General features: G+C 39.7%; 2 protein-coding genes across 4 annotated transcripts in view; both read left to right on the forward strand.

The window, feature by feature from the left end:
* Positions 1–297: 297 nt before the first annotated feature.
* Positions 298–6,647, forward strand: SMCO1 (single-pass membrane protein with coiled-coil domains 1). The gene is made up of 3 exons (XM_007171606.1): positions 298–451; positions 3,305–3,454; positions 5,712–6,647. Exons 1-3 carry the CDS (start codon positions 402–404, stop codon positions 6,142–6,144), a joined length of 633 nt encoding a protein of 210 aa, XP_007171668.1. The 5' UTR covers positions 298–401; the 3' UTR covers positions 6,145–6,647.
* A 3,576-nt stretch (positions 6,648–10,223) lies between these two features.
* The window catches only part of RNF168 (ring finger protein 168), a 52,619-nt gene continuing 38,782 nt past the window's right edge, over positions 10,224–24,060 (forward strand). For 2 of the 3 annotated variants that reach the window (XM_007171607.2, XM_007171609.3), the window contains exons 1-2: positions 10,224–10,772; positions 10,861–11,197. In XM_007171607.2, the coding sequence (XP_007171669.2) occupies positions 10,897–11,197 (301 nt within the window). In that variant the 5' untranslated portion in view covers positions 10,224–10,772; positions 10,861–10,896. The remainder of the gene's footprint in view (positions 10,773–10,860; positions 11,198–24,060) is intronic. The other variant, XM_007171608.2, reaches the window with a different exon arrangement.

Raw genomic sequence — 24,060 nt, forward strand, 5'->3', positions numbered from 1 at the left:
GAATAATTAAGCTCTTAAAATTAGAGAGTAATATTTCCATTAAATTTAATCATAGTATACATTGTGTACCCGTATATCCATTTACCAGAATATACACAGAGCCACAATTACATCTGGTTGTTGTACTAGGTTGATGAATTATGGGTCACTTTTCAAAGGCAAATATTATAGTGCATCCCAGGACACCTGTGTTCACAGGATCAGCTCTCTGAAACTATATTTGGATGTACAAGCTATTAAAAGCTTCTTGTACTGAGTGACCTTTCAGGCAGAATTTAGATCAAATACTCACACTGCTGCTGCCTGTTGCTGAGTGGAAGAGAGCAGAAAACCCTGGATTCAAACCTCTATTGGGTTTTTGTTTTGCGTGTTTTGTTTCTTTTTCATTTTGCCTTAAGAAGATGAACAATGAAACCACAACCCTGATATCCTTAAAGGAGGCAATGAAAAGGTTGCTAATGGCTACAGGGAGGGAGCAAGCATGGGTCTGCTTTTCTGGGAAGATGAGTAAGAGAAGAATGAAGAATAAAAATAAGCAAAGAACTACGGACATGCTAATTAGAATTCTTTCTCTGTTAACGTGTTCAGGTTCAAAAAATGTCAATTAATAGTAAAGAAAAATCTACTCCCAGGTGCTATAATTCCATTCAATTAATGCATGTGCTATATGCCAGGTTTACAAAAATAAGTAACATGTGGTTTCTGCCCTCAAGGAGCTCACAGCCTTAGGAATAACAGAAGTATTCAAAAATGCTTACAATTTAATGTGACTGACATTATAATGGTGATGTTCCTAAAGGGCTATGAGAACATGAAGAGAGGAATGAATTTTGCCTTTGACACTAGGAAAAGGAACCCTTCATAGAGGGACATTTAGGCTGGATCTGAAAGTGTGAGTAGGAGTTTACAAGAAATAAAAATACGGTAAGGAATTCTAGGCTGAGGAAACAGTACACGGACACATAGAAGCTTGGAATCGCATACGGTATTCAGTCAGCAGCTAGATGTCTCATATGACTGGTGACTAGGATGTGTGAGAGGACTGGCAGAAGATGGGGGCAAAGGGTAAAGAGCCTATGTTTCCTGCTGAGGAAATCCAACTTGGCTCCAGCAATATCACTGGGCAAGTCGGCAGCATAAAAGGTATATAATAGTCAAATTATAAGATCAGAATTGTGTTTTAGAAGAATATCTCTGGAGAATGGATTGGACGTGAAAAGGAGGAATCAAGTTAGACTACTGTCTGTAATCCTAGGTCCACGTGAAAGATGGTGATTAACTGGCTTACTGGAGATAGAGAGGATGGGATGGATTAGAGACACGCTGATGGAGAGAAAGGGAAAAAATGGTGAGTTATTCTGAGATTTCTAGTTGGAGGAATTGGGTAGATGGTGATGCCATTAACTGAGCTGGAGAATTGTAGTAGAAACACAGATTTGCAGACATGTTGTTTAGGATTTATTTGGAATGATCGGGAATGCCTTTTGGTGAAAAGATTCCAAAGAACTGCTCCAATTGTAAACCTTTATACTGAATGACAAGCTAGAGTTTACCTCTAGAGTTCAAGCTGGAGATGACCTAAAAGCAATATCTTCTTAAAGGTCTAAAAGTTAATACAAAGAGTTTGCCAGATATAGTTTTGACTTGCAGACAGAGATTACTGGCATATTAGGTCATGCAGGCCTATACTACAAAAATGCACATTTCGTACAGAGCCTTATCTATATGTAAATAGAATCCAAAGCAATGAGAAAATTCCATTGCCGAAATTTCTGAAGATGGGGTGCGAGAGGAGGGAGGAGGGACTTAGTAGATTCAGCTTAAGACAGTTGAGTTTGACATCACCATCCAGGTGGAGATGTGCAAAACATAGTTGAAAATACAGGTCTAGAGCTTAGGAGAGGGGTGGTACCTGAAGCTAAATTAGCCTTGGGAGATAGTGAAGACCAAGAAGAGAAAATGGTCAAGGATAGAACCCTAGGCAACCACAACAGTATTCGGGTGAATGGGGACATAGAAACTCGGGGAAGTGGCTGTGTGTGTTTCATTTCCTTCGTGAAAGACAATGTGGGTGGTTTCAGGCAAATGGGTTGTGTGGTTCCAATTCTTTGTGGTTCAGTTAAGACATAATTTTGGTGCCACAGCGCCCTCCTCTAATGATCAGGGCTGTTCAGAGCTACTCAGATCCCCCTTTTGCTGTTACACTGCTTAGCATTTCACTAACATCACAAATGTCAATCATAGGAGACACGTTTTATTACTTCTGTGTAAGGCCTCTTATAGGTATTGGGGGACAGGCATAAAGATGTCCAAGGAATAGTCTCTGATCCTCTCCCTCCAAGAGCTTACAACTTAGATCATGAAAAGTTAACTTTAAAAATAAAGGAAGAGATGGGGAGTGACAAGTGATAGAGGCAGTCCTGTGAGAGAGAAGTAGGCAGGGAGCAGATCTTCAGGTAGAAAGGCTGAGGGATTCAAGCAGGCAGTGGAATTTGAGCTTATCCTTTTTTCTTTTTTTTTTTTATAAATTTATTTATTTATTTATTTATTTATTTATGGCTGTGCTGGGTCTTCGTTTCTGCGCGAGGGCCCTCTCCAACCGTGGCGAGCAGGGACCACTCTTCATCGCGGTGCGCGGGCCTCTCACCGTCGCGGCCTCTCCTGTTGCGGAGCACAGGCTCCAGATGCACAGGCTCGCTCAGTAATTGTGGCTCACGGGCTTAGTTGCTCCGCAGCATGCGGGATCTTCCCAGACCAGGGCCCGAACCCGTGTCCCCTGCATTGGCAGGCAGACTCCCAACCACTGCTCCACCAGGGAAGGCCCCGAGCTTATCCTTGATGGATGGGACTTGGACAGTCAGAATAAGGCAGAGAAAGCCACCTTAATAAATACTGGTCTCCGCACTAGTTAGCTATATGACAGTTCAGTTTCAGTCTTCTTGAGACTCAATTTCTTTATCCATAAATAGTAAAAATGACTGCTTTACTTCTAATGGTTGTTGTGAGAATCAAATTAAAGCTTGTATAAAATATTTTTTAACGTATAAAGTATGGTACGAAGACAAGACATGGCATGTAATTGAGGTAATTAGACAATTCACATGTTTGGCAATATAAGGAATGCCAGAACTAGGATGATGACTAGAGAGAATGGCAAATGGGAACATCTGTTCATAATCTTAAAATGTAAATAGCTACTCAAATTTGATAGTGGTTATAAACAACATGTTACAGCCTTATATTAAGACAGAACCTTAGTTTTGTGCCCTGACCTAAATTAACTCTTGATTCTTTTATCCTATAGAGTAGACCAAAAACTCCAAGTGTTAGAAGCACAGTTTAAAGAACTGGACTTCACCAAGGATAATCTGACACGGAAATTTGAACATCATAGCAAGACTTTGGCAAACCAAGCTGCCCAAGATGAGCTGTGGACAGCAGTTCTGTCATTCAAGTGAGTATCCAATCAGAAATCAGTGGAATTTTGTGGTTTTGTGAGAACTTGCTGTGGTCATTCTAAAATTGGGTTTCTTTTTTTTTTTTTTTTTTTAATAAATTGATTTATTTATTTTTGGCATTTTTGGCTGCGTTGGGTCTTCGTTGCTGCACACGGGCTTTCTCTAGTTGCAGTGAGCGGGGGCTTCTCTGGTTGTGGAGCATGGGCTCTAGGTGCTCGGGCTTCAGTAGTTGCAGCACACAGGCTCAGAAGCTGTGGCTCACAGGCTCTAGAGCGCAGGCTCAGTAGTTGTGGCGCACAGGCTTAGTTGCTCTGCAGCATGTAGGATCTTCCTGGACCAGGGCTCGAACCCGTGTCCCCTGCATTGGCAGGCGTATTCTTTTTTTGTTGTTGTTGTTCTCATTGTTTATTTTTTTTAATTTCTTTTCATTTTTGATGAAACATGAATATTTTTGGTAGAAAATGCACAACACTGTAAACCCCTGATTCCATCCAAATACTCCTCTGAAACACATTTTTGTTCACTCAGTTTTCACTCTTAGAATTCCCTCCTCACCACTTTTTTTTTTTAACATCTTTATTGGAGTATAATTGCTTTACAATGGTGTGTTAGTTTCTGCTTTATAACAAAGTGAATCAGTTATACATATACATATGTTCTCATATCTCTTCCCTCTTGCATCTCCCTCCCTCCCACCCTCCCTATCCCAACCCTCTAGGTGGTCACAAAGCACCGAGCTGATCTCCCTGTGCTATGCGGTTGCTTCCCACTAGCTATCTATTTTACGTTTGGTAGTGTATATATGTCCATGGCAGGCGGATTCTTAACCACTGTGCCACCAGGGAAGTCCCTAAAATTGGGTTTCTTAATATGATTCCGACAATGGATTGTGAAGAAGTTACATTTTCTTAAGATCATTCATTCAAAAGAGATTAATTTGAGCACCTGTTTACTTGCCAGAACTGTGGTACACATCTCAGAGTCCCTTGCTTGCCAAAGTCTTACTAACATAGAGATGGATAATATAACTCCTCTGCCATGGAGAAACTTATAGTATGAGTGGCCTGAGATCTAAGCTATCCAGTTTAGTGCAAGCCCTATTTCTTTTCTTTCTTTTTTTTTATTCTTTTAATAGTGTGTATCTGTTAATCCCAAACTCCTAATTTATCTCTCTCCCCTTCCCCTCTGGTAACTGTAAAATTGTTTTCTATGTCTGTGAATCTGTTTTGTAAATAAGTTCATTTGTATAATTTTTTAAGATTCCACATATAAGTGATATCATGTGGTATTTGTCTTTGTCTGACTTACTTAATTATGATAATCTCTAGGGCCATCCATGTTGTTGCAAGTGTCATTATTTTGTTCTTTTTTCTGTCTGAGTAACATTTCTCTGTATATATGTATCACATCTTCTCTATCCATTCATTGGTCGATGGACACTTAGGTTGCTTCCATGTCTTGGCTATTGTAAATAACTACTATGAACACTGGCAGGCCCTATTTCTAAAGTAAGCATTTTCTAAACTGCAACAGCTGGTTGTTACCTGAAAACTGGGTTCAGCTCTTGGTGGGCGTTGAGCCAAAAGACAACCAAGCCAAAGACTGGGACAAGAAAGGATGTATTACTTGCAGCAAGTAAGGAAAACACCAGGGATCTTTCCCAAAGCAGTGTCTTCCCAAACAGCAAAACTGGGGAAGTTTTATGCTAAGGGTACATGCATATTCATGAAGGGGCATGAATAGAGGAGAATTCAGCAGCGAATTGGGGCAAAGGTTGACAGAGTCCAAGCTTTAGTTGACTGAAGTCATAAGGGTCAGAAAAGGTCAACATCATTATTCCATCTTCCACTGGGTGGGGATCTCAGTTCCTGCAGAGCTCAAAAGATATGTATCAGATTGTTATGTATATCCCTTGAGGAGGAACTAGGACTCTTATCACTAAACTACTTTTTCTTGACAGCTTTTCCTTTGTTCCTGCATTCCCTCACTTCCCATTAAGATCATGAATTACTGAGACCTGTTCAAGGTCAAGCACTGTGGCCAGGCTTAGATCACAAAATGGCTTAGGTCAAAAATGGCTTCTCTTATGTCAAGAGAGCCATGCCTGGTTCTCTTTCTCTGGGGACCTCCTACCGTATCTGCTTACAGTTCTCCTAGTAGGTTTATACTTCTTTGAATTATCCTAATAAAATTTGTTTTATGTTTGTATGTAAAGAGTTCTAATGCTTAAGAAGCTCTCCACATTTTTTGTAGGTTCACTCCAATGGAATTGAATATTTTATACAGCTACGTCATTGAAGTACTCATCCGCTTGCACACTCGTGTGCTTGAGAAGCTGCCAGATCTGGTGAGAGGTCTTCCCACCTTAGCTTCCATCCTTAGACGAAAAGTCAAGAACAAGCGCATTAGAGTTGTGTGGGAGTCTGTCCTGGAGGAACATGGGATGCAAGAAGGAGATATCACAGCACTGTGTACCTTCTTTGTAGCACATGGTAACAAGGCAGAATACTACATTGCTAAAGTAAGGCAAATGTATATAAAAGATGTCAATTTCATGATCACTAATATGGTAAAGAACCAGGCTCTGCAGGATGGTTTGCTAAAGGCTGTTCAGGTCATTGAGAAGGGAGAAGCAGTGAGGGCCCCTGAAGAGCAAAAGTCATCCCTAGAAGAGTTGATACCATAAGCCAAAAGGTAACCTGTTACCCTAGACCCAGAGATTACACTTCTAGTAATTTATCTTGCAAATGGGAAAAAATACATACATACAATTTATTACAGGCTTATGTTTACAGCAAAAGTGAGGAGAGTGTTACATTATGATATACTGATACAGTGGATACTTTCTGTGTAGCAATACAAGAGAATGAAGAAGCTCCTTGTGTAATCATATAGTAATATGGAGTTATCACCAAGATGTGTTGTTTTAAAATATTCATTTCCAATATATACTGCTAAATGGAAAAAACGGGCAAAAACAAACATATAGGCTACTATATCTATAAACTTCATAAACTTCTTCTGGAGAAATACATTAAAAAGTGATAACATTGGTTTTCTTAGGGAAGAAAACTGAGAGGCTAGGGATCAAATGTAGGAGGAAGTCTTTTCAATGTTAATACATTTGTACTTTTTGAATTTTGAACCATGTGAATGTACTATGTACTAAAAGCAATAAATAAATAAAACATCTAATATATTTTGTATGTTGATGTGCATTTTCTCTCTAGTACAGTTCCATAGTTATTTGTACTAGAAAGGGAACTCTCACACACTGACCATATATTTATAATTAAAAAAAAATTTATTTATTTGGCTGTGCCAGGTCTCAGTTGTGGCATGTGGGACCTTTGTTGCCACGTGTGGGATCTTTAGTTGCGGCATGTGAACTCTTAGTTGCGGCATGTGGGATCTAGTTTCCTGACCAGGGATCGAACTCAGGCCCCCTGCACTGGGAGCGTGGAGTCTTAGCCACTGGACTACCAGATAAGTCCTATTTATAATATTTTTTGAATGAATGCCATGCACTAGGTAGTGTGAATAACAGAAACATTTTAAAATGTGGATCCTACCCTACAGGTAAAAGTTAAGTACTGATGCTTTATTTGGGAGGTACAAATTCAGGATAACCAGAATGAGTAACACTTTGGAAGGCTGTTATGTAGAGAAGGACGAGAAGTAATACAAGATGATGTGTTACCTTGCTGGCTCCTCCTTGACAATAGGTTGCTTGCTAGATCCATGCACTCAGTCTTGTCCTTCTCCAGACACATTGTTTAGAGACACCATGCCCCCCAAAAAAAAGAGAGAGAGAGGGGCTTCCCAGGTGGCGCAGTGGTTGAGAGTCTGCCTGCTGATGCAGGGGACACGGGTTCGAGCCCTGGCCTGGGAGGATCCCACATGCCGCAGAGCGGCTGGGCCCGTGAGCCACAACTGCTGAGCCTGCGCGTCTGGAGCCTGTGCTCCGCAACGAGAGAGGCCGCGACGGTGAGAGGCCCGCGCATCGCGATGAAGAGTGGCCCCCGCTTGCCACAGCTGGAGAAAGCCCTCGCACAGAAACGAAGACCCAACACAGCCAAAATCAATCAATCAATCAATCAATCAAACATACGCATCTGAAAAAAAAAAAAAAAAAAAAAGAGAGAGAGAGAAACCATGTGTTGGAAGTGTTACTGAACCAAACTTGGTCTGTTTGCCTGCCATGCAGCAAAGCCAACCTACTGACATGGGGGTGTGTTGAAGGAAAGTGCAGCGTTTATTGCAGGGCACCAAGCAAAGAGAACGGACAGCTAGTGCTGGAAAGATGACAAGAACTCCTCTGTAGCTTCCAGAGAAGGGTTTTAAAGGCAACTTTTGTTGTGAGGGTTGAAGCTCACGGACTTTCTTTTGATTGGTTGGTTGTGAGGTAATAGGGTGATGTTTCCGGAATCTTAATCATCAACCGATTTCTACCCGTTTAGGGTCTAGTGCTTGTGATCAGCATGTAGTCACCATCCTCCACCTGGGTGGGGTGAGCCTTAATTTCTGCAGAACAACTCAAAGATATACATCAGATTGTTGTGTACATCCCTTGAGAAGGAACTAGGACTGTTTTATCACTGAAGTATTGTTTAACCTATTATTAATTTTTCTATTTGGCTGCTTCTCCTTTGCTTCTGCATTTCCTCCCTTCCCTAATTTGTAACTGCTTGAGTCTGCTCTTTGGAACTCAGGGAAGGGCTAGGAAACAAAAGCCTTTGTTTCCTACAAGAAACAGGAGACATGGAGGGGCCTTTTTAGCCGGGAGGGCCCTGCAGGGTCCTGCTTGGTTTCAATCCCCCCTTTTCTTTGATACTCCTCAATCTTACTGGAACAAAAAAGGGAATAAAGTTTTATACAGAGAGGTTAATCATAAACTTGGCAGGGAAACTCGATTTTAGAGGGGCTTGGTTTCAATAGGAAGAAGGAAGGAAAATTTCTCTGTTGTGCTCACAAAGTCTACTGTTTTCAATTGGTCAAAATTGGCTCTGTGGGGAGTGACCCCCTCATACTTCCAGGATGCATCATCTAAGCCCTCCTAGCAGCCACTGGGAAACCAGTAACTGCATTGTTCAGTGCAGTGTTTCACAGAATCCCAGAAGTGGCAGGAGAAGCCAGAGATTCCAGAAATGCAACTGGTCAGCCCCAGGCACAGGAAAGGACTATGGGCCCACAAAGTAAACGAGGCCAGGGAAATCTGAGGAAGCACATAAAATGTATCCATTACACAAGACACAGGTACCGGAAAATAGAAATCAAAATGCAAGAGTTAAAATAAGATTACAATAAAAACCATAATCACTAGGCAATATACAAATGAGGAGTTCAGAGGAGGGGTATCATTGTGTGGTGGAGAAATATCTCCTAGAGGAAGTGCCTTGAACTGATCCTTGAAGGAGGCAAAGCCACGAAGCAACTCATTTAGGATGAACTGAGATTTCAAGCAATGGCCCCAAAACACAAGATTTGTATGACAGTGAATAGATCATAACTGAATGTTTAAAAGAATAATAGGAGATTCCACAGGAAAAGGAGGTTGGGATCACATTAGGGAGCCTGGAATTCCAGGCTAAGGGATTGATACTATGGACAACTGGATGACAACCAGTTTTTTGAACCCGCATTAAAAAAAAAACGAAATTTCCAAAGCTCTCTAGAAAGGATCCACACCTCCTAGTTTTGCCTTCATCTGGAAACCACTCATCTCCAGCACGTAAATGACCTCAGTAAACCCAAAAGACCTTAACGACTATTTACAAGCAGTGACTTTCTTTTCTCTTCGCCCACAGCTATTTAGCATTTCCTCAGAAAACTCAGACCTGTTTTTTTTTTCCAAAAATTTTAAAATTGTGGTAAAACACACATAACATAAAATTCACCACCTTAACCATTTTTAAAATTTTTTATTATTTTTTTAAGACTAGTCAAGTGCAGTAGTGAGAACCACCTTAACCATTTTTAGGTGTATAGTTCAGCACTATTAAATATTTACATTCATAAAATTGTGCAACCACCACCACCATCCGTCTCCAGAACCTGTAAAACTGAAACTCTATATCCATTAAATAATAACTCTACTTTGTCTCTATGAGGCTTGGTTCTTAAGTACTAGAGATCACAGTCTTTATATAATCCCCACCGTTTTCTTAGCCAAAATCTACTTTTTCATACAACTCAATTCAGTAGGATCAGTTGTCAGTAAAAGAACTCAATACCAAAGTAGAAAAACTTATTCCAAAAGCATAAAAAGATAAAATATTTTCCTTTTGACTTCCTTTGTAATTTTGATTGCTCTAGACTGAAATTTAACACTAAAGTAGTAAGCTCCAGGATCGTGGCAGCAGCACCAAAGTTTGCTTCCCAAGTGCCTGTTAAACTGCAGCAAGTTTGTGGATTCTCTGACCACAGCCTCTCTCGGAGATGCTTTTCCAAGAACTTTGGAAAGCGACCTAAGAGGCTTAGTTACAAATTAACGGAAACAGAAGGGTATTCCGAGGAGTACTGAGGAAAGAATTTTTAAAATTACTGTTCGGTTTTTAGCTTGTTTTGAGGTTTCCCATTTTCTGCCTAGAGAGTAACCTTGCGACACTACCAGGTTTCCGCAGCCTCCGGGAGAAAGAATCACGCGGGAAAAGCGGAGCCGCAGAGGTTGCGACGCAAGGGGAGGGCCCTCTCCCGGGGGCGGGGCGGGCGGCGCGCGCAGGCCCGGAAGTCCCACCCGGCCGAACGTTAGCTGTCTCTGTTCTTGGTAGGTTCTCTAAGGTGGGAGGGGCCGTTTTGGCGGGCAGCTGTGACGTCACTAGCCCTTGTCGGTTTGCTATAGCACTGCAGCCAAGATTAGGCTTTTTGGCTGACCGAAGAAAGGCGAGGGGTGGGCTCAGAGCCCCGGGAGGTGCTCGCTCGCGGCCCCACAGCAGCGGTAAACTGGAGTCCCGCTCCAGCAGAGCCCGGCGTCCGGGCGGAAGCAGCGTTCTTCCTCGAGCGGTGGCCTGGCGGCTGCGCGCCTCGGCAGCCTCGGGCTTGGCTGCCCGGAACTAAGAGAGCATCCTCACCTGGTAAGAGGGAGGAGGGGAACTTGATGCGAGCCTCCTGTGGCGCCAGAGAGCCAGAGCCCACCGTCCGCCCTGCCGCAGCGGTTGTTAATGCCTGGGAGCAGCCAAGGTTCATTTGTTTTCTTTCCGGATGTTTGTCTTAAACATGGACAAACACACCGCCTTCCAGGGTCGTACTGTTTACCTGGCCAGCAGAACATCTTTTTACTTCAAGACGTTTGATGCTCCCAATCTCTGAATTCTGGTAGGCTGCTGGGCATAATATTTAAACACAAAACTGTTAATTTGCTTCTTTCTTACTTGAGCTGGAAATACGATTCTTTCTGTTTCAGGTGTTGATGTTGAATATGCCTTATTAGCATATTAAAATGGCTGTACCCAAAGACGCCATCCCTTCCCTGTTGGAATGCCAGTGCCAGATCTGTGTGGAAATCCTAATTGAGCCTGTGACACTCCCTTGTAACCACACTCTCTGTAAACCATGCTTCCAATCGACTGTCGAAAAGGCAAATTTGTGCTGTCCCTTCTGTCGCCGCCGGGTCTCTTCGTGGACTCGGTACCATACCCGAACAAATTCTCTTGTCAATACGGAACTGTGGGAGATAATTCAAAAACACTATCCAGAGGAATGCAAGCTTAGAGCCTCTGGGCAAGAATCAGAGGAAATTGGTGAGTAAAACCCAGCGCGTTTGTTGTCTAAAAACAAATATCCTTTTAAAAGCCAATCACCACTAATCCATTTTTTAAAATTAATTAATTGTTTTTTGGCTGCGTTGGGTCTTCGTGGCTGCGTGTGGGCTTTCTCTAGTTGCCGCGAGCGGGGGCTGCTCTTTGTTGCGGTGCACGGGCTTCTCATTGCAGTAGCTTCTCGTTGCGGAGCCCGGGCTCTAGGCGCACGGGCTTCAGTAGTTGCGGCACGCCGGCTCAGTAGTTGTGGCTCACCGGCTCTAGAGCACAGACTCAGTAGTTGTGGCGCACGGCCTTCGTTGCTCCGCGGCATGTGGGATCTTGCGGACCAGGGATCGAACCCGTGTCCCCTGCATTGACAGGCAGATTCTTAACCACTGCGCCACCAGGGAAGCCCCTAATCCATTTTTTTAAAGAATAAAACAGAAAGTCCAGTTAGTGTTTGTCTAAATTTTTCAGGGGTATTTGGGTTTTATGGGTCCCAAAATGTTGATTAAGGTCAGTGGCACGATTTTGTTCATTGTCACAGCGCAGGCTGTGTTCAATTGATATTTGCTGGATTAAAAATGAAAAGAAAAAACCCAGAACAAAAGAATTGCCTGCTACAGTCTTCAGTCATGTGAAAAGTTATATAAATAGTCACAGATGAGCAATAGTGTAGTATAGCAACAGCAGAAGTAAGGAAACTACTGGATTCTTGTGTTAATATTTTTTTTTCACTTTAAATTACTTTCTCTAACTTACTTGCCTGTTCATCGCCATTCATTTAATTTTTCAGCTTGCAACTGTTACCGAGTCCAAGCTCTCTCTGCTCCCTGGCGACAGGCCAATAAATCGGAGACGAGGTGTTGAGGCAAGGAATGCGAGTTTATCGGCAGACCGAGGAGATAGCAGACCGAGGAGATAGCCGACTAAAGTCTCAAAATAACCATCTTACCGGGTTTGGATGCCAGTTTCTTTTATAGCACAGAGAGGGGGAGGAGATGAGGAAGTAAAGTAAGAAGCCCATAAATTTTGCAAATATCCCAGATGTTTCCTTGAGCAAAGGCCCTTTGGTTTAACATTCAGGCAGAGGGGCAGGGTTCCCCCAGGCAAGCCATTATGTGTAGACAGTATCCTTTTAGTGAACAAAAGCAACAGGAAGCAAAGGTTAAAGTAAAAGAAACAGATCCTATATGTAGTCAGATTTGCCTCTTCCCTGTTACACTGGGAGCCTAAAATAGCTTTCTGTGGCCAGTTCCATCTAGTTCATCCATTTTTATTCATAGCTCTCCACAGTATGGACTATGCATTATGCTCCAAACTGAACACTGGACTCTAGCAGCCTGATCACTCACGTGATCAATAAGTCGTGCGATGTTTCACGTTTAGGCTTTGAATGTGGTGCTTATGCTCTACTTGCCTTATTTTGGAATTCTTTGTATTGTGGTAAATAAAGTTTGCCGTTTTAACCATTTTTAAGTGTACAGTTCAGTGTTGTTAATTACATTCACAATGTTTTGCAGCCATCACCACTGTGTTTCCAAAACTTTTTCATTACCCCAGACTCTAACCATTAAGCAATGACTCCCCATTCTTCCCCTCCCCTCCCCCTTTCCGTAGTTTCTAATCTCTATGAATTTGCTTGTTCTAGATTTTTCATATAAGTGTGTTCATTCAGTATGTGATCTATTGTGTCTGGCTTCTTTAACTTAGCATAATGTTTCCAAAGGTCATACAAGGTTATATCAGTACTTCTTTCCTTTTTAGGGCTGAATAATTTTATGGATGTATTTTTTTCATTCATCCGTTGATGGACATTTGGGTAGTTTTCATCTTTTGGCTATTTGAACAGTGCTGATGTGAATATTCATGTACAAGTATTTGTTTGAATATGTTTTCATTTCTTTTGTGTATATATCTAGGAGTGGAATTGCTGGATCATATGGTAATTCTATGTTTAACTTTTTGAGAAACTGCCAAACTTTTCCACAGGTCTGCACCATTTTCATTCCCACCACAATGTGTAATGGTTCCAATTTCTGCGCATCCTAACCAACACTTGTTATTTTCTGGGTTTTTTTTTTGTTTTTTTTTAAATTTTTTTATAGCCATCCTAGGAGGTGTTAAGTGGTAGCTTAGTGTGTTTTTTAAATTGTGGTAAAGTATACATAACAAAGTTTACCATTTTAACCATTTTTAGGTGTGCAACCATCACCACCATCCCTTTCCAGAACTTTTTCATCTTCCCAAACTGAAACTCCATACCCACTAAACAATAATTCCCCAATTCCCTCTTCCTCCAGCCCATGGCAACCACCATTGTTACTTCCTGCCTCTATGAATTTGACTACTTTGGGTACCTCATATAAGTAGAATCATGGTAGCTGATTGTGCTTTTGTACCTGACTTCTTTCTTCCTTCCTTTCCTTTCTTTCCTTTCCTTTCCTTTCCTTTCCTTTCCTTTCCTGCCTTCCCTTCTCTCCTCTCTCTCTCTTTCTTTTTTCCAAGAGGGCAATTTGGCAATTTTTTAAAAAATTGAAGTATAATTGACTTACAGTATTGGTATCAGGTGTATGGCAGTGATTTGATATTTTTATACACTACAAAATGATCACCACCTTCTTTCACTTAGCATAATGTCAGAGTTCATCCATGTTGTAGCATGTGTCGGAATTTCATTCCTTTCTATGGCTAAATAATATTTCATTGTATGTATTTACCATGCTTTGTTTTTGCATTCATCTGTCTATGGATCTTTGGGTTACTTCCATCTTTGGCTTCCACCTTTTGGCTATTGTGAATAATGCTGCTATGAACATTGGTGTACAAGTGTCTGTATCCCTGCTTTCAACTCTTTTGGGTATGTACCCAGAAAGGAACTGCTGGATCATATGGTAATTCTATGTTTAATTTTTTGAGGAACTGATATACTCTTCCATAGCAGCTGTGCAATCTTAAACACTCCCACCAGCAATGTGCAAGGGTTCCTTTTTAGGATATCTTTGTCAGCATTTGTTACTTTATGGTTTTGTTTTGTTTGTTTGACACAGCCATCCTAGTAGGTGGGAGATGCTATCCCATTGTGGTTTTGATTTGCATTTCCCTAATGACTAATGATTTTGAGCATCTTTTCATGTGCTTGTTGGCCATTGCGTATCTTCTTTGGAAAGATATTTATTTAAGTCCTTTGCTCATTTTTTAATCGGGTATTTGGTTTTTTGTTATTGAGTTGTTAGTATTCCTAATATATTCTGGAGTTAACCCCTTATCAGATATGATTTGCAAATATTTTCTCATTCCATTGGTTGCCATTTCACTTTATTGATTGCGTCCTTTGATGCACAGAAGTATTTAAGTTTGATGTAGTCCCATTTGTCTGTTTTTACTTTTGTTACTTGTGCTTTTGGTGTTATATCCAAGAAATCATTGCTAAATCCCGTGTCATGAAACTTTTCCCCTGTTTTCTTCAGGAGCTTTATATGTAGTTTTAGGTGGCCGTTCAGTAAGTATGACTAAAAAGTGGTGATGGGCAGTTAACTGTCATTGTATAGAAGTGTCTTGTGTAAAATGTTTGAGGTTAAGATGGTAAAGATAACAATGTAACTGGTGGACAGTTACAATTTGTGGCTGCACAACATCTTACATTTTGATAGTTTCCTACGTAAGGGTTCTCTCTTCTCAATGAAATTACAGGATTCATACTTCCCATCTCCTAGGGTCAGGCATGTGACCTAAGACCTGGATTTAGAAGTAAACAATATGAATATGTAGCAGTGAGCAGGAAGACTGACCAGCAAGCCTGGTAACAGAGAAACCCACTTCTTCAGGGGCAGCACTGCTTGGACTGTTGGAATCCAGGTCTAAGCAGCAGCGGAAATGGTATTTTTGCTAGAACAACTCTCATGGTGTAATTGGGCATTATTGCTGATTACATACCTTTAGGACCTGGGTCTCAGGCCCACCCAAAGATTATTTCTATATTTAATTTCTATAATATGCTATTACTAGGCAGACCTATTTGATAATTGATAGCAAGATTAGTTGCAAGTAGGAGACCTTCAAAGATGTGGGAATCTCACATTGATTGTAGGAACTGTTTGGGTTTGATGGCAGTGAGGATAAAATTAGTTACAGAGGATGTGACTTTAGCAGTCCAATATCATGCAGTGATGAAACAGTTCCTTAAGTTATTACCTAGAATAAAGTGCCCATTTAAGGAGAGGCTACGGGTGCTTGCCAAGGGTTTGTATAGAATTCTTTTCTTCCCCCACTCCATTACTCAGAAGTTTTACGTAAGTAGAATTCTTTCTTAAGGCATTACAAAACCCAGGAAGTTTCTGTGATTTCCCTAAGAGAGTTTTCTCATCTTTTGCAGTCATAGGCTGATACTGTCAAAAACCAGAGCCTGAGCTTGTGAGTTGATGAATTAACAACATAAATTGAGTTTAAAATCTCACTAGATCTCTTGTAAAAGTTAAGGGACTTAATAGGGAAAAGAGTGGGACCATAAAATTGGACAGTTACATAGGGCTTATTTGGGTGACTAGTACCTCAGACCCCACTTCTGAACTAAATTCTCTGAATGTAACAAATTTTGATCAACTATGTGCAAGAGACAAGCAACAAATAATGGCTTAAACAAGGAAGACATCTTTTCTCAACAAGAAGTTCAGAGGCAAGCAGTCTAGGACTTGACTCATGTGGATGTCATCAAGGAACCAGGTTCCTCCCCTTTTTTTCCCCGTCCATCCTTAGTATTGGCTTTTGTCCTCATGGTCACAGTACAGATGCTGTGCTCCCGTCTTCAGCATGGACAAGGAGGAAGGGGGTGGTGTCTCTATTCCAAAGGTAAAACAGCCACAGATAAGAGTTCTGCTTGTTTTAGCTGGACACATTTTCTTGTACACAGTTGAGGTTCTTTTAATAAGGAAGCAAAGAAGACTGGATGTGAAATAGGAAACTAACATTAGAGTCCATCATAATGTCATTCTTTAAAATCAGCCTTCATGATACACAGTGTTATTATCTGTAGTCAGTCCAAGCCATTGCATGTCACGTGAGCACATCTGTTTGCTTTCTTGTGAGTGCTATTTAAGTTTATTTTTTTAAATGTCATAGCTTTATTGAAATATAATTATAGCTTTGTTGAAGTATAATTAATGTGCAGTAACTGAGTGTATTTAAAATTTGCAATCTGACAAGTTTTGATATGAGCATCTTTTCATGTGCTTTTTTGCTGTCTGTCTCTTTTGGTAAAGTGTCTGTTCAGATCTCAGGCTCATTTTTTTCTTATTGGGTTGTATATCCTTTTTTTTACCGCCCCCCCTCGCCACAACCCATGCTGTGCTGCATGTGGGATCTTAGTTCCCTGACCAGGGATTGAACCTGCACCCCTTCATTGGAAGCGCAGAGTCTTAACCAGTGGACTGCCAGGGAAGTCCCTAAGTTTTTAACCCATTTTGAGTTGATTTTTGTATATGGTGTGAGGGGAAGGTCCAACTTCATTCTTTTACATGTGGATATCTCGTTTTCCTGGTGCCATTTGTTGATAAGACAGTTAAAGTTTTTGTTTAGTAAGTCTGATGTCTAGACTTCCTTAAGGATGGTTTCTGTTCGTTTATTTTGTTCCTTTGAATTGTCCAAACTTTCTTGTTTCTTAGTATGCCTTGTGGTTGGTTTTTTGGAGAAAATTGAACATTTGAATATTACAATGTGGTAACTCTGGGAAGCATATTCTTCCCTTTCCCTGGGGTTTACCATTTTTTTGATTGTTGAAGGCTATAATAGGCCATTTGTTACTGAGTTTCCCAAACTATTTTTGCAAAGACTGTATTCCTTAATGTGTGTGGTCACCAAGTCTTTATCTTAGTTTGTGTTCGGTTAGTGTTTTGACAGATTTCTTTGAATGTCAGGAGCTGAAAAAACAAGAAAAAGAAACAAAACAAAGAAGCACTTCTCTGTCTTGGCACATTGTCTTGGTGCCAAGGCTGTCCTTCAACACTTAGCCAGCCTTGAATTGAGCCTGGGATCAGCGCAAGGTGAAAGCTTAGGGTCTTCTCAGATGTTTTCTGAGCGTGTATCTTGCCTTGAGTCTGCTCATTTCCCTCCAGAACCAGGAACCAGTGTCCCAATCTGAGAACGTGGGTTTCCCTCTTAAAGACTGCCAGTATGCTGAGGAGGGTGTGGGCCAAGAACAAGTAAAGTGTCCCCAAAATTTCTGTACTGCTTTTGAGATTGGCTTTTTCTTTTCCTTTTTTTTTTAACATTTAATGTTATAATTCACATTTACTTGGCTTTAGAAGAATAAGAGAGATACAACACTAGGATCTCCATAAAGATATATCTTAGCCAAACCACTAAAAAACCCCATTGGAAACAGCAAGACATTTTTTTTAAATTTTTCTATTTTATTTTATTTATTTTTTATACAGCAGGTTCTTATTAGTTATCTGTTTTATACATCTTAATGTATATATGTCAATCCCAATCTCCCAATTCATCCCACCACCCCCACCCACCCTGCCACTTTTCCCCCCTTGGTGTCCATATGTTTGTTCTCTACATCTGTGTCTCTATTTCTGCCCTGCAAACCGGTTCATCTGTACCATTTTTCTAGGTTCCACATATATGTGTTAATATACTATATTTGTTTTTCTCATTCTGACTTACTTCACTCTGTATGACAGTCTCTAGATCCATCCACGTCTCTACAAATGACCCAATTTCGTTCCTTTTTATGGCTGAGTAATATTCCATTGTATATACGTACCATACCTTCTTTTTTTTTTTTTCACACACACACACACACACACACACACTGTATTTTATTTTTACAAGAGATAAATAGACTGACACCAAGCATTGTACATGGATGACCACAACAAAAGCAACAATGATTGCAATTACCAAACATGAAACACACTCATACTATGTCATAATATTGACATTCAGTCCAGTAATCCTCCACTGTAACAGCTCCTTTGCTTTGCAGTGAAAATTGATTTGTATATTCTTTGCCTCTGAGTCCTTGTGGGATTTTTTTTTTTAATTCAGACAGAAAGTCACAAAAATTATACTCATCCTCATCAGTTCACTCAGTCCCATGTAATTAATTTTTTTTTCATCTTGATCTTTTGTTAGCACTTTTATGAGTTCATCAGTTTTTTAGTAGAGTTCTGAAAATGCTTATTCATTCAGTTCAGCAGTACAGTCAGTTACCAGAAACCTGTACTTGTCAGAGTCTTTTCCATGAATTTCTTGAAGATGAAACCCTTTTATAGGAACATATTTGCAAAATCATCAGAGTACACCCAGAACTGTCTGTAAATGACAAAAGACTTAAAAATGACCACGGTTAAAGATCAGATGAAAGTTCATAATAATGCAGTTGACAAGAAAATTAGTTATTTCTGAGATATACATTTTAAAGTAATAACTAGGATTATTACTTATAACATTATACCAGAACATATAAGATTTTTAGAAATTTCATGTAATGTCTGAAACATTTATATTAACATATTTCCATACATATTTCCATACAAATACAAATATAAGATTTTTAGAAATTTCATGTAATGTCTGAAACAATTATATTAACATATTTCCATACAAATAACCCAATGAAAGTTTAGTATTAGTTGTTTTGTTTGTTTTTTTATACTGCAGGTTCTTATTAGGCATCAATTTTATACACATCAGTGTTTACATGTCAATCCCAATCGCCCAATTCAGCACACCACCATCCCCACCTCACCGCAGTTTTCCCCCCTTGGTGTCCATATGTCCATTCTCTACATCTGTGTCTCAACTTCTGCCCTGAAAACTGGCTCATCTGTACCATTTTTCTAGGTTCCACATACATGCATTAATATACGATATTTGTTTTTCTCTTTCTGACTTACTTCACTCTGTATGACAGTCTCTAGATCCATCCACGTCTCAACAAATGACTCAATTTTGTTCCTTTTTATGGCTGAGTAATATTCCATTGTATATATGTACCACATTTTCTTTATCCATTCGTCTGTTGATGGGCATTTAGGTTGCTTCCATGACCTGGCTATTGTAAATAGTGCTGCAATGAACATTCGGGTGCATGTGTCTTTTTGAATTACGGTTTTCTCTGGGTATATGCCCAATAGTGGGATTGCTGGGTCATATGGTAATTCTATTTTTAGTTTTTTAAGGAACCTCCATATTGTTCTCCATAGTGGCTGTATCAATTTACATTCCCACCAACAGTGCAAGAGGTTTCCCTTTTCTCCACATCCTCTCCAGCATTTGTTGTTTGTAGATTTTCTGATGATGCCCATTCTAACAGGAGTGAGGTGATACCTCATTGTAGTTTTGATTTGCATTTCTCTAATAATTAGTGATGTTGAGCATCTTTTCATGTGCTTCGTGGCCGTCTGTATGTCTTCTTTGGAGAAATGTCTATTTAGGTCTTCTGCCCATTTTTGGATTGGGGTGTTTGTTTCTTTGATATTGAGCTGAATGAGCTGTTTATATATTTTGGAGATTAATCCTTTGTCCGTTGATTCATTTGCAAATATTTTCTCCCATTCTGAGGGTTGTCTTTTCGTCTTGTTTATGGTTTCCTTTGCTGTGCAAAAGCTTTGAAGTTTCATTAGGTCCCACTTGTTTATTTTTGTTTTTATTTCCATTACTCTAGGAGGTGGATCAAAAAAGATCTTGCTGTGATTTATGTCAAAGAGTGTTCTTCCTATGTTTTCCTCTAAGAGTTTTATAGTGTCCAGTCTTATATTTAGGTCTCTAATCCATTTTGAGTTTATTTTTGTGTATGGTGCTAGGGAGTATTCTAATTTCATTCTTTTACATGTAGCTGTCCAGTTTTCCCAGCACCACTTATTGAAGAGACTGTCTTTTCTCCATTGTATATCTTTGCCTCCTTTGTCATAGATTAGTTGACCATAGGTGCGTGGGTTAATCTCTGGGCTTTCTATCTTGTTCCATTGATCTATGTTTCTGTTTTTGTGCCAGTACCATATTGTCTTGATTACTGTAGCTTTGTAGTATAGTCTGAAGTCAGGGAGTCTGATTCCTCCAGCTCCATTTTTTTGCCTCAAGACTGCTTTGGCTATTCGGGGTCTTTTGTGTCTCCATACAAATTTTAAGATGATTTGTTCTAGTTCCATAAAAAATGCCATTGGTAATTTGATAGGGATTGCATTGAATCTGTAGATTGCTTTGGGTAGTATACTCATTTTCACAATGTTAATTCTTCCAATCCAAGAACATGGTATATCTGTCCATCTGTTTGTGTCATCTTTAATTTCTTTCATCAGTGTCTTATAGTTTTCTGCATACAGGTCTTTTGTCTCCCTAGGTAGGTTTATTCCTAGGTATTTTATTCTTTTTGTTGCAATGGTAAATGGGAGTGTTTCCATAATTTCTCTTTCAGATTTTTCATCATTAGTGTATAGGAATGCAAGAGATTTCTGTGCATTAATTTTGTAACCTGCAACTTTACCATATTCATTAATTAGCTCTAGCAGTTTTCTGGTGGCAGTTTTAGGATTCTCTATGTATAGTATCATGTCATCCGCAAACAGTGACAGTTTTACTTCTTCTTTTCCAATTTGTATTCCTTTTATTTCTTTTTCTTCTCTGATTGCCATGGCTAGGACTTCCAGAACTATGTTGAATAATAGTGGTGAAAGTGGACATCCTTGTCTCGTTCCTGATCTTAGAGGAAATGCTTTCAGTTTTTCACCATTGAGAATGATGTTTGCTGTGCGTTTGTCATATATGGCCTTTATTATGTTGAGGTAGGTTCCCTCTATGCCCACTTTCTGGAGAGTTTTTATCAGAAATGGGTGTTGAATTTTGTCAAAAGCTTTTTCTGCATCTATTGAGATGATCATATGGTTTTTCTTCTTCAATTTGTTAATATGGTGTATCACATTGATTGATTTGCGTATATTGAAGAATCCTTGCATCCCTGGGATAAATCCCAGTTGATCGTGGTGTATGATCCTTTTAATGTGTTGTTGGATTCTGTTTGCTAGTATTTTGTTGAGGATTTTTGCATCTATATTCATCAGTGATATTGGTCTGTAATTTTCTTTTTTTGTAATATCTTTGTCTGGTTTTGGTATCAGGGTGATGGTGGCCTCATAAATGAGTTTGGGAATGTTCCTTCCTCTGCAATTTTTTGGAAGAGTTTGAGAAGGATGGGTGTTAGCTCTTCTCTAAATGTTTGATAGAATTCACCTGTGAAGCCATCTGGTCCTGGACTTTTGTTTGTTGGAAGATTTTTAATCACAGTTTCAATTTCATTACTTGTGATTGGTTTGTTCATATTTTCTGTTTCTTCCTGATTCAGTCTTGGAAGTTTATACCTTTCTAAGAATTTGTCCACTTCTTCCAGGTTGTCCATTTTATTGGCATAAAGTTGCTTGTAGTAGTCTCTTAGGATGCTTTGTATTTCTGTGTTGTCTGTTGTAACTTCTCCTTTTTCATTTCTGATTTTATTGATTTGAGTCCTCTCCCTCTTTTTCTTGATGAGTCTGGCTAATGGCTTATCAATTTTGTTTATCTTCTCAAAGAACCAACTTTTAGTTTTATTGATCTTTGCTATTGTTTTCTTTGTTTCTATTTCATTTATTTCTGCTCTGATCTTTATGATTTCTTTCCTTCTGCTAACTTTGGGTTTTGTTTGTTCTTCTTTCTCTAGTTTCTTTAGGTATAAGGTTAGATTGTTTACTTGAGATTTTTCTTGTTTCTTGAGGTAGGCTTGTATAGCTATAAACTTCCCTCTTAGAACTGCTTTTGCTGCATCCCATAGGTTTTGGGTCGTCGTGTTTTCATTGTCATTTGTCTCTAGGTATTTTTTTATTTCCTCTCTGATTTCTTCAGTGATCTCTTGGTTATTTAGTAACGTATTGTTTAGCCTCCATGTGTTTGTCTTTTTTATGTTTTTTTCCCTGTAATTCATTTCTAATCTCATAGCGTTGTGGTCAGAAAAGATGCTTGATATGATTTCAATTTTCTTAAATTTACTGAGGCTTGATTTGTTACCCAAGATGTGATCTATCCTGGAGAATGTTCCATGCGCACTTGAGAAGAACGTGTAATCTGCTGTTTTTGGATGGAATGTCCTATATATATCAATTAAATCTATCCGGTCTATTGTGTCATTTAAAGCTTCTGTTTCCTTATTTATTTTCATTTTGGATGATCTGTCCATTGGTGTAAGTGAGGTGTTAAAGTCCCCCACTATTATTGTGTTACTGTCGATTTCCTCTTTCATAGCTGTTAGCAGTTGCCTTATGTATTGAGGTGCTCCTATGTTGGGTGCATATATATTTATAATTGTTATATCTTCTTCTTGGATTGATCCCTGGATCATTATGTAGTGTCCTTCCTTGTCTCTTGTAACATTCTTTATTTTAAAGTCTATTTTATCTGATATGAGTATAGCTACTCCAGCTTTCTTTTGATTTCCATTTGCATGGAATATCTTTTTCCATCCCCTCACTTTCAGTCTGTATGTGTCCCTAGGTCTGAAGTGGGTCTCTTGTAGACAGCATATATATGGGTCTTGTTTTTGTATCCATTCAGCCAGTCTATGTCTTTTGGTTGGGGCATTTAATCCATTCACGTTTAAGGTAATTATCGATATGTATGTTCCTATGACCATTTTCTTAATTGTTTTGGGTTTGTTTTTGTAGGTCCTTTTCTTCTCTTGTGTTTCGCACTTAGAGAAGTTCCTTTAGCGTTTGTTGTAGAGCTGGTTTGGTGGTGCTGAATTCTCTTAGCTTTTGCTTGTCTGTAAAGCTTTTGATTTCTCCATCAAATCTAAATGAGATCCTTGCTGGGTAGAGTAATCTTGGTTGTAGGTTCTTCCCTTTCATCACTTTAAGTATATCATGCCACTCCCTTCTGGCTTGCAGAGTTTCTGCTGAGAAATCAGCTGTTAACCTTATGGGAGTTCCCTTGTATGTTATTTGTCGTTTTTCCCTTGCTGCTTTCAATAATTTTTCTTTGTCTTTAATTTTTGCCACTTTGATTACTATGTGTCTCGGCGTGTTTCTCCTTGGGTTTATTCTGTATGGGACTCTCTGCGCTTCCTGGACTTGGGTGGCTATTTCCTTTCCCATGTTAGGGAAGTTTTCGACTATAATCTCTTCAAATATTTTCTCTGGTCCTTTCTCTCTCTCTTCTCCTTCTGGGACCCCTATAATGCGAATGTTGTTGCGTTTAATGTTGTCCCAGAGGTCTCTTAGGCTGTCTTCATTTCTTTTCATTCTTTTTTCTTTAGTCTGTTCCGCAGCAGTGAATTCCACCATTCTGTCTTCCATGTCACTTATCCGTTCTTCTGCCTCAGTTATTCTGCTATTGATTCCTTCTAGTGTAGTTTTCATTTCAGTTATTGTATTGGTCATCTCTGTTTGTTTGTTCTTTAATTCTTCTAGGTCTTTGTTAATCATTTCTTGCATCTTCTCCATCTTTGCCTCCATTCTTTTTCCGAGGTCCTGGATCATCTTCACTATCATTATTCTGAATTCTTTTTCTGGAAGGTTGCCTAGCTCCACTTCATTTAGTTGTTTTTCTGGGGTTTTTTCTTGTTCCTTCATCTGGTACATAGCCCTCTGCCTTTTCATCTTCTCTATCTTTCTGTGACTGTGGTTTTTGGTCCACAGGCTGCAGGATTGTAGTTTTTCTTGCTTCTGCTGTCTGCCCTCTGGTGGTTGAGGCTATCTAAGAGGCTTGATGGGAGGCTCTGGTGGTGGGTAGAGCTGACTGTTGCTGTGGCGGTCAGAGCTCAGTAAAACCTTAATCCACTTGACTGTTGATGGGTGGGGCTGGGTTCCCTCCCTGTTGCTGTGGCGGTCAGA

The sequence above is a fragment of the Balaenoptera acutorostrata genome, chromosome 4 (genome assembly GCF_949987535.1).
Source record: "Balaenoptera acutorostrata chromosome 4, mBalAcu1.1, whole genome shotgun sequence".
NCBI lineage: Eukaryota > Metazoa > Chordata > Mammalia > Artiodactyla > Balaenopteridae > Balaenoptera > Balaenoptera acutorostrata.

What these genes read in the sequence shown, in the direction of transcription:
- SMCO1 (XM_007171606.1), top strand. Translation starts at nt 402, where the DNA reads ATGAACAATGAAACCACAACCCTGATATCCTTAAAGGAGGCAATGAAA. An exon ending in TTAAAGGAGGCAATGAAAAG is followed by an intron (nt 452 to 3,304) that starts GTTGCTAATGGC and finishes TTTATCCTATAG; the next exon opens with AGTAGACCAAAAACTCCAAG. An exon ending in ACAGCAGTTCTGTCATTCAA is followed by an intron (nt 3,455 to 5,711) that starts GTGAGTATCCAA and finishes CATTTTTTGTAG; the next exon opens with GTTCACTCCAATGGAATTGA.